We start from the raw sequence: 17,157 nt of genomic DNA on the forward strand, positions 1-17,157 counted from the left end.
ATGGCCCGCAGACCCGGCGGTGCCCACTCACCCGAGGGCCGCGCGAGCTGCACGATGAAAGCCCTCACTCGCGGCGGGCCGCCGCACGCGCGCCGAATCCGGACAGTCACCAAGAATCTTTGCACCATTCTCTGGAAGCCGCTGCCGCCGCGCTCCGCAGCCGAAGCACCGCTCTTTCACTGCATAGGTAGGCGGCGCCGCCCCGGCCCCCAAATTGCAAACTGGAACCTGCGCACCGCCCCCCGCCCCCCCATCCCCCACCCCCAGCCCCTACCACCACCCGCCCTTAACTCCCCGCCCCCTGTTCCCTGCGCGTGCCCGCTCTCCTCTGACCGATTTCAGAACCATTCGGTTCCTGCGCGGGCAGAGGCCGGCGGAGGAGCGGGGGCGGGGCTCCCGCGCGGGCTTCTCGCGCCTTGGGCTCCTCTCTCCTCCCACCCGGCCTTTTCCCGCCCTATCCGTGTACCTCCACCCCCGCCCCCTGCCCTCCGCCCTCTGCGTGGACGTCCCACGCGGTGACAGCCTTAGGGTCTGACGCCCCAACGCATCGCCCGGCAGGCCCGCCCCTCAAATTACCCATCCTTGACACGCCCCTCCAGGAACCGCCGCGCGGCGGCCGTTTCTCGTGCTGCTCCGGTACCGGCTTCCCTGTTCCCCCTTCCTTTATTCCTCGCGCCCGTCGCCGAGGGTCTTCCATTTCTCCAAACCGGATTATTTAAAAAGAGAAAGAGAAAGAAAGAAAAGCAAGGTCACCTCATTGCTCTATCCGCCAATCAGGAAGCGATGTCAATTTTGAAAGAAATGGCCGCTACCCTCCTCTTCTTGATTTGGAACACGAGAGAAATTAAGGGAAACCGCTGCACGCAGCCGACGCGACTTCTGGACAGTGCGTGACTCTGGCGCTGCGGGAGCTGCGGGCCGGGCGCGAGATCAGGTAGGCGGAGCCGAAACGCGAGTCCGGGACCGGGGTGGGGAGCTTCTTTACCTCCCAGCTCACCGCGCTATCCAAGGCGCGGGGCTGAGCCGAGAACGAAGCCCGCTTTATAGAGGCATTTGTTTTTTTTTTTTTATTTTTTTTTATTTTCGGTTTGAGCCTTCAGGGCTCCAAAGAGCATCTGAACGCTTCTTCCTCTTTCCTCCTCCCGCCGCGCTCCCCTCCCCCAAGGGCCGCACCCCTCCTCTCCCGGTCTCCCCGCGTTTGCTTGTTCCCGCGGCCTCCCTCGCGCGTCTCCTCGGAGCAGCGGTCCGCAGCCTCTTCCTTCTCCTCTGCCCCAGCACGCCGACACCCTTGCCGCTCGCTGCCTGTCTCCTCGGCATGGTTCCTGTCCCCTCTTTTCCTCCTCAGTCCCCATCGCTGGTCCTTTCTTTCTGGACCCCGTCATTAACTCCCACCCTCCCCGCCGGCCCGCCATGGTTCACTCGGAACAGGAAAAGCGGGGGAAGAAAAGGAAGCAGCAGCATAAAGAAGGGTGAGTTGAGGACACTGAGGCGGCCTGAGGACTCGGAGGAGCCGGTTTCAGAGCGCAGCTTCGCGGGTCGCGGCTCTCCGCGCCGGAGATCGGACGCGGGCCCGCCGGCTCGCCGGAGACGGGAAGTCGAGCCTAGGACGCTGCTTTCAGGCGGGCGGCGCTGGCCGGGTGCCCCAACCTCCTGTGCTTGGGTTCAGTCGGGATCTGTCCCCAGCTACGCTCGCTGGAGTCGCGGCCTGGCTGACCGGCCATGTAAGAGAGGATGAGGGACTAGGCCTAGCCTGGGAGCCTGGAAATGTGGCCCGCCTCGCAGTGGCTTCCCCTACAGATGCCCGGGCCTGACGGCCTAGCTGCAGACGTGGAACCGCAGCGTGAGAGTTGACAAGGCCTTAGAAATCAGACGCCAATCCCCTCACTTTATGGAAGAGGAAACTGAGCCCTGGATTGGTTAAGTCACCTGTCTAAGGCAGTGCTCCGAGAGAGGCAGAGCGAAGAGCTGCTTCTCCCTTCCCCATCCCCCACCCCATCCCCAGGCATTGCGGCCGAACATCTGTTCAAACTCGCAATAGAAGAAAGCGGTGGTTCAATGAAGTGAGACATACGAATCTCTTAAATAGTTATTCTGAATATCTAGATGTTTACATATGCACTTCTCCGGAAATGTTCCCCCAGAATTTACCGAACATCGTGCTCTGTGCCATCCCCTCTGCGTAGAATGAATGCTCTTTCTCATTCTCGGCAGGGCTGGTTCCTTCATTTCTCATCTCAAATATCTTCACTCAGAGAAGCTACCCTCTCGGGCTCCATCACATCACCGAGTTTATTTCTTTTACAGAGCTTAGGATACAGAAATTATCTTTATTATGTATTTGTTCATGCTCCACGGGAGTTAGATCCTTTTCTTTCTTGCTGTGCACATGTCACCCCCTCCCCAACCCTCATAGGAGAGATGGACTAGTAAAAACATAAAATTATAATTCAGGTATTTGGTTCTTTAGACAACAGAAGAAGGGCACTTGGGGAGAGGTAGTTTAGAAAAAGCATCCTGGAGTTAAAATGCTGCCTGATACCAGGATAGCATCACCGAAAGTCCTGGAGGAGTGGAGAGTGAAGGGTTGCCTGTGCTCATGCAGGGTGATGAGCTGTGGTGATAAACTGTGGTGGAGGTAGGGGACAAAGACCCCTATTACACATTTCTTGAGATTATTATTCCATCATGCCTGTGGGGTCTGCTGAGTCTCATTTTCCCAGCCAAGTTTAAATTCAGGGATCTGTCTGTATGATCGGGCCTGAGTTGCTTAACCCACAACCATTTCTTCTTCACATGTACTTGTTCTGGGGTAAGGCGACTCACCCCTTCAGAGGAATGCCATTGAGTAGGGGCATGAGTGTACAGGAAGCTCTCTTTCTATGAATGTAAATTTTAAAATTTAAACTTTTTTCTTTTTTAAAAATGTTTATTGAGTGCATATTGTATACTGGGTACTGTGCTACGTTTTAGCATGATTCCTACTACCCTAGAATTTATGCTCTAATGCAGATTAAAATTTAAACTTTTAAATTCCATTTGGTTTTCCCCTGCAGCCTACTACCTGTTCTCTTTTAGTTGTAGTATATATGAGAATTGTACTATATATGGGAATTTTAATATCAGTCCAAGTAAGATACAATTAGGGAGATGAGATGAGTCTTTAGAAAACTACTAATATATAGTATTCCAAAGAAAATGACTTTGTCTGCGTGCTCTTAAAAAAAAATTTATGACCAAAGAACTAAGGAGTACGTACTATGTATGTACTTTCACTTGTGTTTCTTATTTTATCCTCACAGTAGCCCTTTGAATTTGCAATTATTAGCCCTATTTACTAGGTGAGAAAACTGAGGCCCAGAGGGGACCAAATCTTGGACACTTCATGGCTGGCATGTGACAGGGCTTTCTGTTGTATCCCAAAGGGTGGAGTCAGTAAGAGATTGAACTCGCTGTTGATTACTTGTGCAGGCAGAGTATCACTGCATGTTAGAGCTTCTTTTTGCTTTCTTCCATTGGCTGCTATTTAATAACTGACAGTCAGTTGTCTAGTTTTTGAAAAGAGAAAAATGATTTTCTGTTTTGGATAGCAAATTCATCCCACAGGCAGAGATAGGAGAGAGCATCTTATTGAATATCTCTTGCCTTATGCCCCACCCCCAACACACCACATGATGCTCCAGAATACTACACACCACACACACACACACACACACAACCATTCTTTGTTAGAGAAGTTGTGTGTTTACAGAACAATCATGCATAAAATACAGGATTCCCATATACCATCCTTTTATTAACACCTTGCATTGGTGTGGAATATTTGTTACAATTGATAGGACATTTTTAAAATTGTACTATTAATTATAGTCCATGGTTTAACTTAGGGTTTGCTGTTTCTGTAGTACAGTTCCATGGATTTTTAAAAAGTTTTTATTCTATTACCACATATACAATCTAACATTTCCTATTTTAATCACATGCAGACACATATTTCAGTGTTGTTAATTACGTTCACAATGCTCAGGTAACTACTGATTCCATGAGAAACTTTCCTAACTTTGCACATGCTCACATTCAAAACCCCAAAGTCATGAGACAGAAGAGAGTATGAGCAAGAATAAAAAACTAGCAATAGTGGATGAAAACATTTGTACATAAATGGAAAAGATTCATTTCCAGAATACATAAATATATGCATAAATCAATAAAAATATACCCCAGTAGAAAACTAGGCAAATAAATTAGCAGGCAGTTTATAGTAGAGGATATACAAATCATCCAAAATTAATGAAAAGATACTCTATTTCACTCATTAGTAAGGAAATGTAAACAGAAGGAATGACATATATCTATAAATGTGGCAAAAATAGAAAAGAGTGCTAAGATTGACAAAGGTGTGAGGAAGCAATCACTTTTATAATGATTGTAATTTAGAACAACCATTTTGGAAGGCAACTTTACTGTATTAGAATTGTATGATGTGTGTATACGTACTCTTTGACTCAGTAATTCCACTCCTATAATTTGTATATATAATGCAAAGACATATACAAATATAAAGTATGGGAAGATATATACTATATGTAGATAGTATATATGGGGAAATATAAATATACTTTATACACTTTATATATGAAGATATATGGACCCTTTGAGCAATTCCACTCCTAGAACTCATGTAATTGTGGAAATTTCTTATCTATATACAGAAATATATACGTACAGGAGGATTATATATACATATATGATACAGGTGTAGAGAGATGCATCCTTTGATTCAGCAATTCTTTGTCTGGAAATTGTTACAGTATACTCTTATATGTATGCCAGAGGTTCTTTATTGCATTGTGCGCAGTAGTAAAAAAAAAAAAAAGAAAAAGAAAAAAAATGAAACAATTTACATGTTCATCACTATGAGACTGGTTTTTAAAACATTAGGGCTCATATACAAAATGCAAAACTTTACAGGCATAAAAAAAGTGAAGTGCATCTTTATATGGAGGTATTGGAAGTTGTCAGAGATCTATTGCTATTTAAAGAAAGCAAGTTGCAGAACAATATGTTCCCATCTGTGTTTTACAAATGTGTGTGTGTTGGGGGAGGGGTGTTTATATGTAACTGTATTTCTGAAAGGATACAAAAAAATTAATAGTGGTTACTCTTGGTAGTGGGAATGGGGGGGTGGGGAAGTTAAAGAGATTTTTACTTAATACTTGTTGCCTTCTGAGCAAGAAGTAGTGAAGTAACAACCACTGCTATATCTATATATCTAGGGGCCCCAAACCTAGATATTCTAATTCTGTAGACCTGGAGTTGGTCAGTAAATCTGAATTTTAAAACATCTTCATGGGAAGTTCTGACATGGAGCCAGCGTTGGGAACTACTTCCCTATATTTCAGCTCCAAATGACTGCTGGGGCCAACACCATCATTGTAGAGATACAATAATTGCTTGGGGACAAGCATATATTGAAGTTTCATTCACTTTTTCCCTAGGAAGGGGAAGACATTAAATTCTTCTATGATGGGATTTAAATGGCTCACAAGGCACCATGAAGTCCTGCAGTAAACCCATATTTGATGACTCGAAACATCAAACGTAGTTTGAGCATGAAAAAATTTCAGGGGAGATTACGTTTTATGACTCTTGATAGCATATTGGCAGAGGATACAAGGGATGGTGAAGGGCACTACTGTGCCCTAAAAAAAATGGTAGAGCTTAAGGAGTCATTCAGCACACATCTTTCCAACACACCCTGCAGGAGAAAACTCCAGGTATTTATTCACAATAACCTGCTGACCTGTTTGTGGGTTTGTGAACAGAATAAGTTGTTTACTGTTTTATATTTATGTATTCTCATAAAACATATTATAAAACATGTACTAACTTAAAATGAAATTGTTTACAATATTATTTGCAACTATCCTAATTATTAATACTGAGAGAAAAAAACCTGGAAGGCATGGCTAATCCTTACATATCTGGTTTGGGACTGCACTGAAAACTATCTGTTACCTATCTGTTATCCACAGCTTAGTATCTTGAGTCTGGTGCAGAGGAAAGTCCAGTTCTCACGGAGACCCAGTTTTCAGCTAAGGCAAGGAGACGGAGAGATCAGTAAAGGGGTAGAAGGGAGGGGAGAGTTTGTTTAAAATGGAATGGGGGCCCAGAGGTCATATTAACAAGGATTCGAAGGAAGCACTTCCAGCCACATCATAATAGAAAGTATTCAAATGAGAGGCTAGATGAATAGAAGATTCTGCATTTTGGGAGAAGGCCAAATATGAAAGGAAAATGAGACATGGTTTAATTACAGTAATTGGTCTTAAAGTTTTGGCCTGAACTCTGGTGTAACATTTTCTGGACTACCAATGACAATGTATACCTATGGGAGATCTATTGCCATGGGCTTCTGAGTAAGAAAGGGATTAATAAGTGTTTGGGGTTCCTTTGTAAATTTTCAGCGTAATGTACATAGCTGTGTGGTAGTCAGTATCATCTTAATATGTCTCTCACAGTTCTTTTCCCAGCAAACTCTTTGGTTTGTAATTATGTCAAACTTCAAATTAGTAAATCAGAGTTGGGTGCTTATTATTTACATACAAGTTGATTTATATTGCCATGCTTAATATATTATCCATGCCAGTTATGTATTATTTCATTAGCAGGATTTGTTTCAAAGCAAATTTTCCTTTATTAAATATGATATTACATGGTAATGGTAATCTGTAAAAGGATATATATGGTATTACCGTATATACAATCTAACATTTCCTATTTTAATCACATGCAGACACATATTTCAGTGTTGTTAATTACATTCACAATCCTCAGGTAACTCTTGATTTATCAAAATTCCATAAGAAACTTCCCTAACATTGAAGTATGTTTTTCTTATGCAAGGGATGATATTAAAATCTGAGTAGGGGATTCAAGAGGCAAGAAAGGAGTAATTCCATTTGTGACAACTAAACTGAGGAAAGTGTATAAAAAACCAAGATAGTAGGGAATGAACACATGAACACATTCCCAAGATTTTAGGCCTAGAAATATTTCACAAATCCCATCAGCATGTAGACCAGACATGGTTTGTGTTGGTTTAATTGAATTTTTGTTGAAAATTTGTCTCCTACAAATCATCACCATGTTTTGCCTCCTTCTATGCCTTTTGTTGCTTTCTTTTCATATCATTCTCTGCTGACGTGTACCAGCGTGCACTGACATGGCTAACATGCATATATTTAGATGACACACACCTCTTGCCTAACCAGTTGTTTCCTACTATCACCTAGACAAGATTTAAGGACCTAGAGTTTCAAGGAATCCAATGCAAACCAACCAGAAAGTACAAGACCCTTTGGAATGGATCCCTTAGGAATGTTTAGTCCAAGAGAGCTGTTCAGAGAGTTACTCAACCCCTAATGATTTTTTCTACATATTTTAGTTTTTTTTTTTTTTTTTTTTTTTTTTGCCTTTTTACCTTTTTTTCCTTCTAATTTCTCCACACTTTTCTCTTGGTTCTGATACCTACAGAGACCTCAGTTGGGCCAGAAACCCTTGTTATATGCTCATATAAAACCATCTTTTTCCTTCAGAACATTTAATTTGTAAGTACCAAGTTCATCATTATTTTGTAAATTTATTGAATTTACTTGCTCAGCTTACTTTAAGAACCTAATTATTCTAGTGTTTCTGAGTGTCATGAGAAAAACACAGCAACAGGAAGAGTCAGAGGTAAGATGAAATGAGAAAGACCTTAAAAATTAAACTATTTGTTTTGTGCAGATACATTTTTTTCTGTCACAGTTCCCACAAACTTGTCTTTAGTCTCAATTAATTGATGGAGGCAGTGTTTATGAACTTTCCCCCCCACCAAGGCTCCAGAATTAAAAATGTCTGTACTCTCTCTTCTGCTCTCCTGTCCATTTCTCTCTAAGTCTTTCCTTGTAACAAATTTAACAATATATATGGCAAGATGATTACAAATAAAATATAAGACCCTTACCAAGTTATGTATACAATGAAATCATAAAGGTATAAAACTTTAGTGATGGAAGAGAATTTAGAAATAATCTAATCCAATCCACCCTTTATAGATGAGGACAGTTTAGGCTAATCAATGTTACATGACTTAATCAGGTAATATATTGAATTAACTGAAGAACTGATATGGGAAACAAAGTATCTTCCAATGGAATTCTAGTTTCTCTTTTCTCCATATCCCCTTTCTTCCCTGGGGTTATAAATAATGCAGGAGATGTTGAAAGCATTGAGGTTTACCTGTAGTTGCTCTTTCAAGTGACTTTTAAAATTAAAATTTTCTTATATGTGTGTATATACCTTATACATATGTGTGTACATATACATGCATACGTTTATATGTTGTACACACACACATTTTTCACTTAGTGGTTGTGAAATCACTGTGAAATCACAGTAACCTAAGAATTACTAGGGTTTACACCAAATAACTAAATTGTTAGTTTGTGTTAATAATGAAAACCTAGTGAGCATCTTAGAATTTGGTTATGATTAGCTGCTGACATAAACATGAAAGCAGACCTTACTGTACTTTGGGCAACACTGGCTTTTGCATTTGCCTTAGAAGGCAGTCCACATGAATGTTTCTTCTCATGACTTTTACTATTTTTGCAGATCACTAGTTCTGTTCTTCTGGCAGACTGGCAATGTATTGCACACTGGAATTATTATACTCTATCATGAAAATAACCAGCCTCTGGTAAAGTGTAAAAGGAAAGTGAGTGTCTTTTCTAAAAAGTTTGTAATTTGAAGTAACTGAATAATTTAATTACAGAGAGGGTAAAAGAAATCGGTATGATTATTACATATTAACTCACATATAGCTTGTTTGTTTGTTTTTAAATATTTCCATAAGGGAAGGGCAATATAGAACTTCAGTGTAAATGTAAGTGAAATTAGTTTTATTTATTTGCTGAAGGTCAGTTAACTAGCTGAATTATTTGGTCCTGGACAACCATACTGTGTTTGCCTTATACTTAAATCAAATATCATAAAAGAATATCATATCATAAAAAATCATACACACTTTGCTAAAGCTGTTGGTTTTATGAATCTCAAGCACTCTTTTTAAATAGGATTCATTTTTTAGTTCTGAAATTGCTAATTTTAGTCATTAGAGCACAAGAAATGTTAAATTGATTTTGCTTTCATAGTAAATCATCCTTGTTTTTCCATCTACCTGCTCAGCTGAAAAAGGAAAAGTAAGAATGAGGCCAAGTGAATAGAATGTTGGATTTCTGAATTTATTTCACTTCTATATCTTCTTGGAACAAAGGTCAAGTAGTAGGATGTTTACAAATCATGGTACTATTTTAGACTTATATACAAAATTAACATGTATATTTAATTCTCTGTAATTTCACAGTGCATCCAGAAGCAGGGCTTATGTTAATTGTGCTTATTTATTTGTGTGTATCTTATAAATTTGTGAAATCTGTAACAAACTTAACAGTATATATGCCTCCTTGTGCTGCTGGAAAAAACACCAACCAGACCTATCTGCTAGGTGGCTTTGAAAACTTGAGTTAAATTTTACATGGCAATAATAACTTACTGTTTCAGTGCAACCAGGTGGTAACTTATATCCAATGGTATTCCGGTTTTGTTTTATATTTTTACATTAAAAAAATCCACTCATAAACAAAAAGAATGTTTATGGTACTATGGGGTCCATAGCCAGTTTTTTGTTTTGGTTACCCTTAGTTTCAGGTTGCCGTTAGGAAAGACTCCACAATTTCTTTAAATTAGTGATGAAATCATTTATGTTTCATATATTTCAAGAGAGAATCATTGTTCATTATTCAGCCTCATACAATTAGCAAATTTGAGCATCTTGGAACTTACAAAGTAGAGCACAAAATAATATGGAATTTTATAACCAAGAAGGTGATGTAAAATTCATGACTTCTTTTATGCAGAATGTGTCTTAGTGTAAAACAATATAAACTTTAAAAATGCTGTTCTTGTAGACAATAATTTATAGAGTTCTTAAATGATAGCTAAAATTGCATTTTCTGTCCTTGTAGCTTAATTAAAAATTCCCATTATCTTTATTTTTACTCATTATCTTTGTTCCAAAAGTGTTTTTTAGTGTTTCTTTTAGGGGCTATTCTTCATATTTTAGACACTTAAAATAGATTTAAAAATAGTATGCTTAGATTTATGGTATTGTACTAGATATACAGAAAGAAAAAGTCATCCTAGGAATTCACAAGCAACATCCTTGTTTATTTCTACTTTGTTTTTTTTTTTAAATTGACTTGATATGTATTATTAATGATTTTGAAGGCAGGATGGTACAATGGGAGAAAAAAATGAAAAGCTTTAGATTTGAATGGTGACTTTGTGTGATCGACTGTTTTGTGACATTTGTCAAGTTCCATATTTCTCTGCTTCATTGTCTTCATCTGGGTAACTACTTATCTCTCAGATTTCTTCTAAGTGTTAAATGAACAAATGCATTTTAAAGTATGCCTGGCACTAGTTATATTTAATAAATGTTGATATCTTTTTCCCAGTAAGATATGTTCAGATTCTCAACTAAGTTTCCCCACCAATATATTAATTTGGGGGATAAGGAACTGATGGAGAAGTAAAGATTTGCATATTTAGCTCAAAGGTACCTTCTTATAGATCTTTATTCTCAAATTATCTTTTTGTTCCCTCTCCCTTCTTTTAAATTTGTGTATAGTAGACCAGACATTTAGAAGTACTGTGTATTAATGTTATGTTTAACTTTCTATGGTATATGTAACAGTTTTTATAAATTGTGGTTTGTGTCACTTATAAGCAATTTCAGAGTGTGAGAGAAGTGAATCCTTTCGCATCTTCGACATTTCTCAGGAGTTAGTGGTAAATTGATGGACATACATTTTAACTTGGACTTCGAGCTCTATTGCTTCTTTATTAAAGCAGTGAAGTATCAGTTGTTCCAGTGCTATAATGAATCAAGCAACATTGGAAATTAAATCCCATAGAGGTACACCTTTTGTTTGTTCAGCAGATATTAAGAAAAGAAATTCCGCGAGTTATCATAATATATTTTCAATGGTTTTATCCTACTTTTTCAGCAACCTTTAAAGAAATATCCTGGGATAATTTACTGAGTAAGTGCATTGATCTTTTAAAAGACAAAATATTTAATAGTTTGGCCCCCTGAGACACTGTAGCAAAGGAAAAGTTTAGAAACTTTAACAAAGAAACAAATAGGTTAAGATAAAAGTAATCTAGGTGTTGGCACTAGGACTCACCACTCTGCCACTGCTTCTTTCCTTTAAAACCGGTAGTTCTTCCTCACTTCTTTTACCGAGGGCCATAAGTTACTTTGTTATTTAAAGTATCCCTGTTTAAAATGGCCGTTACTGAAAAATAACTCACAAGTACAAAATATCGCGAAATCTTTTCAAGTGGCAATTTACAGGGGGCTTCAATATCCTGTCGAATGTAGGAGCAAGCCACCGCAGTTAACCACTATTTTTGTTCTCACTGAACGCCTCCACTTCATTCCGCGCGCTGTTGGTATCCCGGAGCAACTGGACTGCCACGGGAGTCTCTCCTCGACTAAATGTGAACAACAGCCAGTACCTTCCGGACAGCTATTCTGCATCAACGTGTTCCAGGACATTTCCGGGCAACTCAATCGTCACTGCTATCTCCTCTGTTTCCTCTGCACCATCCAGTTGAACTGGGCGCATGTCCCCAGGGCTTCCAGAGTTTGCTTTTGCATTTGACTTGCGTACAGCCCCGCGCAGTGCCTTGGGTGCCTCTCGACCCTTATCTTCTGGGTCTCAGTCTTCAGGTTTTCCCTAGCATGGCCTCAGCGGGGGTCACAGGTGGCTCTTCCACTGTTAGTGGGGCGAACTCACCTACCGCCCCCGACCAAATCGCAAGTTACCAACAGCTCCCATTCCGCTGCCGGCACCATCGGTGTGAATATTCGCAGGCACCGCGGTCGTTTGCGGACTTCTTCACGAGCCACTTCTCATCAGAAAACCCTGAAGAGTTGACACCTAGGAACTCACACGTCACTCCTAACTCTTGCTGGAAATTTATGCACCCCACCCCTCTGCGTCTGCCTTCACGGTGAGTGTCTAGGGCTGAACCCAGCAAAAACATTTATGAACTTATTCCTGGTCTGCTTCTCCTAGCCCAGGAAGGCTTGCAGGCTTTCCGCTACTCCACGTTTGCAGCCTTCATTGAACTACGTGGGGGAGGGGAACGGGGAAATGAAAGAAAAGTCGTCGTGGGTGGCCGGGTACGCCCGCCGTCAATCCCCTGCAGCCGCATGTAAGTACCGGACAATGTCGCAGTGGCCGCTCTCCTCAGCCAGGTCCACGGGCAGGCGGCCCCAGGCGTCGCGCACGTCGAGCCGCGCCCCGGCCCTGTGCAGCGCCAGCAGCGTGTCCAGGAAGCCCTCCCGGGCGGCGTCGTGCACCGGTCGGGTGAGGGTGACGGGGTCGGCGCAGTTGGGCTCCGCGCCGTGGAGCAGCAGCAGCTCGGCCACGCGGGCGCTGCCCATCATCATGACCTGCGCGGGGAGAGCAGAGACGTCAGGGCGGCAGGCGCGGGGAGGGGAGGTGCGGGTGCAGCGAGATAAAGAGTGGGAGCTAGTCTCCGGAGTGGGGAGTGGGTTGGGGTCATTTTAAAGAAATAGCTGTTTATGAAATATCCCTCAATGCAGAGGCACGTACAAGCCTCAGGTGTCTGGTTACTTCCCTCCTTATGCTACTTACTCAGCACAGATTGAATTCCATTGTCTCCAAACGTGCGGAGACAAGAAAGAGCTGACGACAAAGTGCTTATTGTCCAATAGGAAAAAGAGATTCTTGATTTCCACTGGAACATGGAAATCCATTTGGTTAAATGATTTATGGGTAATAGTTACGTTTTAAAATCTTTTAAAATCTTGAATTATTTCCCTTGATCTCGCCTCCCTCATAGTCCAGGTCTAAAAATATTTGTCAACTGATATTTTTTAGAAGTTGAAGTACTTCTTTAAGGGGAGAAAATAAGAAACTAAGTTTTTAAAGAGCTTATATGTTTGGTTCTCATAGCAAATCCCTGGTGGAAGGCTTCTGACTGTACTCATAAACGCATTATAGTCTGATAATTTGAGCCAGAGTTGGAGATAGAGGGGAAAACAAAATCAGGTTATGCACAGTCTTATAATATGAAAATAAGTGACTGTTTTAAATAAACATTTAACCATTTTTAATGGTGCTAATATTATAAATAACTGCTAAAGTTTAGGGTGTAATATATTCAATGCAACATAAAGTAAACACTGTTTACATTGTACAATTTTGCTAGGATTTTATAATTTTAAATTATAAAGATTTTGCTATATATAAAAAAGCTTGAATTTAAGCAATCAAGTTTGAACAACATATAACTCAGAAGAAAATGTTTTGGAGGAGTAATCCTATAGCATCCAGTTGTGTACATGTACGTTATGTATACATTTATTTTAAGTGAACAATAAAGCAATTTTTGATAACTAGATGTCTAAAATGGAGATGTTTATTCTTGTGGGTTTATATGATTTAAAAGGTGCCATGTAATTAAGACAATAGACTTCTAGTTTATTTTTTAAAATTTGTTTCATGAATACTAGAAACATCCATTTCCTCCCTTGAAAACCATGATATAATTCATCATTTCTATTGGTGATGTAAAGGGAATTTTAAATATAGCAAAGAAGAGAATAAAGTGATTCTTAATACCTCAGAAAATGGTGATTAAAACTATAAATAAGAAAACTTGTTTTACAATGACTAATGTATTTGAAGTCTTTAAGAATCACTTTACATTATTTTTGTTGCCTTTAAACTATCCTTCATTTGTTATACCACTTTTCCAAGAATTGCCATGTATTCAAAAGGAATGAACATGTTTTCTTTAAAAAATACAGAATTAATAAAGTTTCTTAATAATAACTTAGTTCTGGAAGGTAATGGTGAACTGAATACTAAATATGAACCATAATATTCCAACAGTAAAGCACAAAAGCACCAACTTAGATTTTAAAGAAAATGTCAAATATCAGTACTAATTAAAGTAAAATTAATAGTTAAACATATTGAACAAATGTATTTTAATAATTAAGAGGCTGTTTATGAAGACACTTTGCCACTTAAAAAGGACCTAACAATTGTTGCTTGTAATCCAAGCATTCAGTATGATAATTAAACAACACATTTATGGAAGCATATTTTTTTTATGTAATATTTAAGAGATTCTGCTAATATGAAATAAAATTAAGTACTGTGGATGAGGACTCCTTTGTCATTCCTTTGTATTCAGTTCACCTCTATGAGGAACGTAAACAAAGGATTTTTTTAAATAGCAATTTAAAAGTAAATAGTGAAATTGTTTTTCATGTATTCTGATTTTGTAGAAATCCTTAAATCCGATCCAGACCGTGGAACTTGTAATTTACATAGCTTTGTCGTTGAAGGTAGACTGACAAAAGAGTCCTCCTCGCCAATGAACTCCGTTTCCTTTCCCCCCTTTTCTTCCCCATTGAATCTATCCCTTCCATCTTTGATCACGAGATGGCAGAGGAAATATTGTAGATAGTTTTTCCACCATTAGAAAGAAAACCAAACTGAAGTAGTGGATTTTTCAGTCCCTTTCTTTAGGATTTTTGCTGGATGAAAACTTGCTTTACGCTGGGGTTTCACACCTCTACCCAGAAACCCAGTTGCGCAGAGTCTCCATCCGCGGAGAACTCGGTTCCAATCCCGGCCCGCCGACACCGCGCCCCGCGCTCGAGCGCCCCCTGCCGGCAAGGTCCAGGGGCCCCAGGTACCTGAATCGGGCGCCTCCCGTAGCAGTTGACTCCATTGGGATCTGCGCCGGCTTCCAGGAGGTGCCGCACGGTCTCCACTTGCCCCCTCGCAGCGGCGTTGGCCAGGCCCACATCGTCGCCGTCACCACCGAGCATGCCCTTGTCCTCCTCGCGCATTCCGCAGACCCCAGACACGGCGCGGCCCGGATAATCCACCCCTGGCTGTGAGTTTCGCTACACTCCTCTTTCTCCCCACCCTGCCCCGGAGCGGTCTCCCCTTCCCTGGAGAACTAAGCTTAGCTTCGGGCCCCTCTCCCGTTCTCCTGCTGTTCGGAGCGCGAGCAATGGCCGAGCGGCTGGTGGATTTTTTTTTCCCTAGCGCCGGAGAATCAGCGGTCGCGCCCGGCCGGCTCTCTGTAAAAGGCACCTCGCGCGGCCGCAGCCAAGCGCAAAGCGGCTTGGGCCGCAGAGTGCGGGCGCTCCACAGCGTCCTCGCTACCGAGCCTCGCTCTCACAGAGTGGGGAGTCCGCCGGAAAACAATTCCGTTCCCAGCTGGGCCACTGGCCCTGCTCGCCCCACCCCCTTAGGCTCCGCCCCCTGCTGGGCTGGCCGGCGTGGACCTGTCCGGCTGTGGTCGCCTGGAGGCCTGGCCTGCAGCCGATGACGTCACAGCCTACGGTAGGGCAGGGAGCCCGCCCAGCTGGTCCGGGAACGCATGCGCCAGAGGCTGGCTAGCCGGCCGCACTGCTTGCCAGGTGTCCGGCAAAGCCAGAGGCTAAGTTTTTGAAAATGTTGACCCACTGTACTCAGCATCTAATCCCCAGCAGGTGGAGCAGTGGATTTCTATTCCATGTCAGCCCGGAGCCAGTCGGTTTCACTTAGGGGATATTTCCTAGTCTCTCCCTTGTGATCGGGTGGCTGAGAGGCATTTAAAATAACTTCGTCTCTTTTAAGATGTCTCACAGTGACAGCTCTGTACCTGTCATATAGGTTAAATTCATTCTCAGGTAGTACTTGCACTTCACAGTTTCACATCTTGCATCAATCTTAGCAATTTTCTTTTGGGTGTGTCTTCATATCTTAATCAGTCAACCAGAAAAACATGAAAAATCCCGAGAATCCTGTTTTGCGTGCGCCATTTTGTTCCTTTTCATCTTTCAACTATGGATGCAAGCCTCAAAAAAAGAAAGAAAAGAAAAAGGAAAAAAAAAAAAACGATTTTGAGATTGAGGGTGGCAACCTGGTACACGAAAAACCTGAAAAAATTATATTTTAAAGAATCTATGATCACATTTTCATGATTATTTGTACAGTATATCTTTGAACTATTACCTATTTAAGCCCGCCTTGGCAGGTATTTGATTGTTATTTATCATGAGTAATAAAGGAAATTTATGCAATAATAATGAAACATAATAAAATAGGGTGTGGTACTTGGCCTGTCATTAAACAGGCTGAACCTGTCATTAAATCCTCTTCTGAAGATTTAAAGGCTAAGTGGTTTCTTTTCCTTCCCACTCTTCCTAGGTGAGTTTGAATTAATATGTTCGTTCCTTTAAAGATTTAAAAAATTGCAGTTAATTCTACGTTGAAATAGGAAGAGAATCACAAGTGATGTATGTGTTGCCTCAAAACTTTGGTGAAGAAATACATGAGAATGAGTATCTCCTAACACTGAACAGTTCTTATTTTATAACTGGTGTTTTTTGTTTGTTTGTTTTTTGTTTTGTTTTGTTTTGTTTTGTTTTTTTGGTTCAGAATGCTGAGGAAGACAAAGTCTTAAAGGGAGGCCAGTTGCTTGCTTACTCAAGAATGAGAGACTTCACAACATGCTGCTTCTAGCACAAGCTAGCTCTGACTCCTCCTCCCCCAATCTCCTGTAGAATAAGTAAGAGCTCTTTTCAATTTAGAGACAGTGGGGCCTGTGGAAGTGTTGTTTCGAGCTGATGATCTACTGACTCTCATCAGGGCTGAAATCCACCTGGATAGGGAAGGAAGGAGGTAGCATTAATAATAAAATTTTTTCTCTCTCCACCAAACCCCATTTCTTGGTTTTCAGTGTTTTTTTTTTTTTTTTTTTTTTTTTTTTGTTTTTTTATTCCTCTACCTTTCACTTTTATTTGAACTTCCATTTTCATCTGGAAAAAATTCCTTTTGTTTGTTGATGGCAACCCTGTTCTTTAGTCTGGCCAAAGGAATAGAAGTCTGCTTTTTGGTGAAAAGAACAAATAAGCTGCTTTTGTTGTCTCTTAAGGATGAGTTCTCATGCACAGTGTATTGAGGATTCCAGGTGTCTAGGAAGAAGGGAAGAAGGAAGAGGAAATAT

The 17,157-nt window shown here is 41.0% G+C and overlaps 2 protein-coding genes and 1 long non-coding RNA gene across 3 annotated transcripts in view; 2 read left to right on the top strand and 1 right to left on the bottom strand.

Annotated features, from left to right (window-relative positions):
* On the top strand, positions 1-14,578 carry LOC119545226. The gene is made up of 4 exons (XM_037850771.1): positions 1-187; positions 343-636; positions 840-2,060; positions 8,656-14,578. Exons 1-3 carry the CDS (start codon positions 1-3, stop codon positions 1,733-1,735), a joined length of 1,377 nt encoding a protein of 458 aa, XP_037706699.1. The 3' UTR covers positions 1,736-2,060; positions 8,656-14,578.
* The window catches only part of CDKN2B (cyclin dependent kinase inhibitor 2B), a 20,656-nt gene continuing 10,943 nt past the window's right edge, over positions 7,445-17,157 (bottom strand). The window contains exons 2-5 of the mRNA XM_037798017.1: positions 16,939-17,125; positions 16,638-16,812; positions 14,852-16,006; positions 7,445-12,568 (exon numbers count right to left, since the gene is read on the bottom strand). Of these exons, the coding sequence (XP_037653945.1) occupies positions 12,308-12,568; positions 14,852-15,007 (417 nt within the window). The 5' untranslated portion in view covers positions 15,008-16,006; positions 16,638-16,812; positions 16,939-17,125 and the 3' untranslated portion in view covers positions 7,445-12,307. The remainder of the gene's footprint in view (positions 12,569-14,851; positions 16,007-16,637; positions 16,813-16,938; positions 17,126-17,157) is intronic.
* LOC119505319 overlaps positions 14,579-17,157 on the top strand; it is a 29,606-nt gene continuing 27,027 nt past the window's right edge. The window contains exon 1 of the long non-coding RNA XR_005210712.1: positions 14,579-15,054. This is a non-coding gene — a long non-coding RNA (uncharacterized LOC119505319). The remainder of the gene's footprint in view (positions 15,055-17,157) is intronic.

This window comes from Choloepus didactylus, chromosome 10 (assembly GCF_015220235.1).
Source record: "Choloepus didactylus isolate mChoDid1 chromosome 10, mChoDid1.pri, whole genome shotgun sequence".
Lineage (NCBI taxonomy): Eukaryota > Metazoa > Chordata > Mammalia > Pilosa > Megalonychidae > Choloepus > Choloepus didactylus.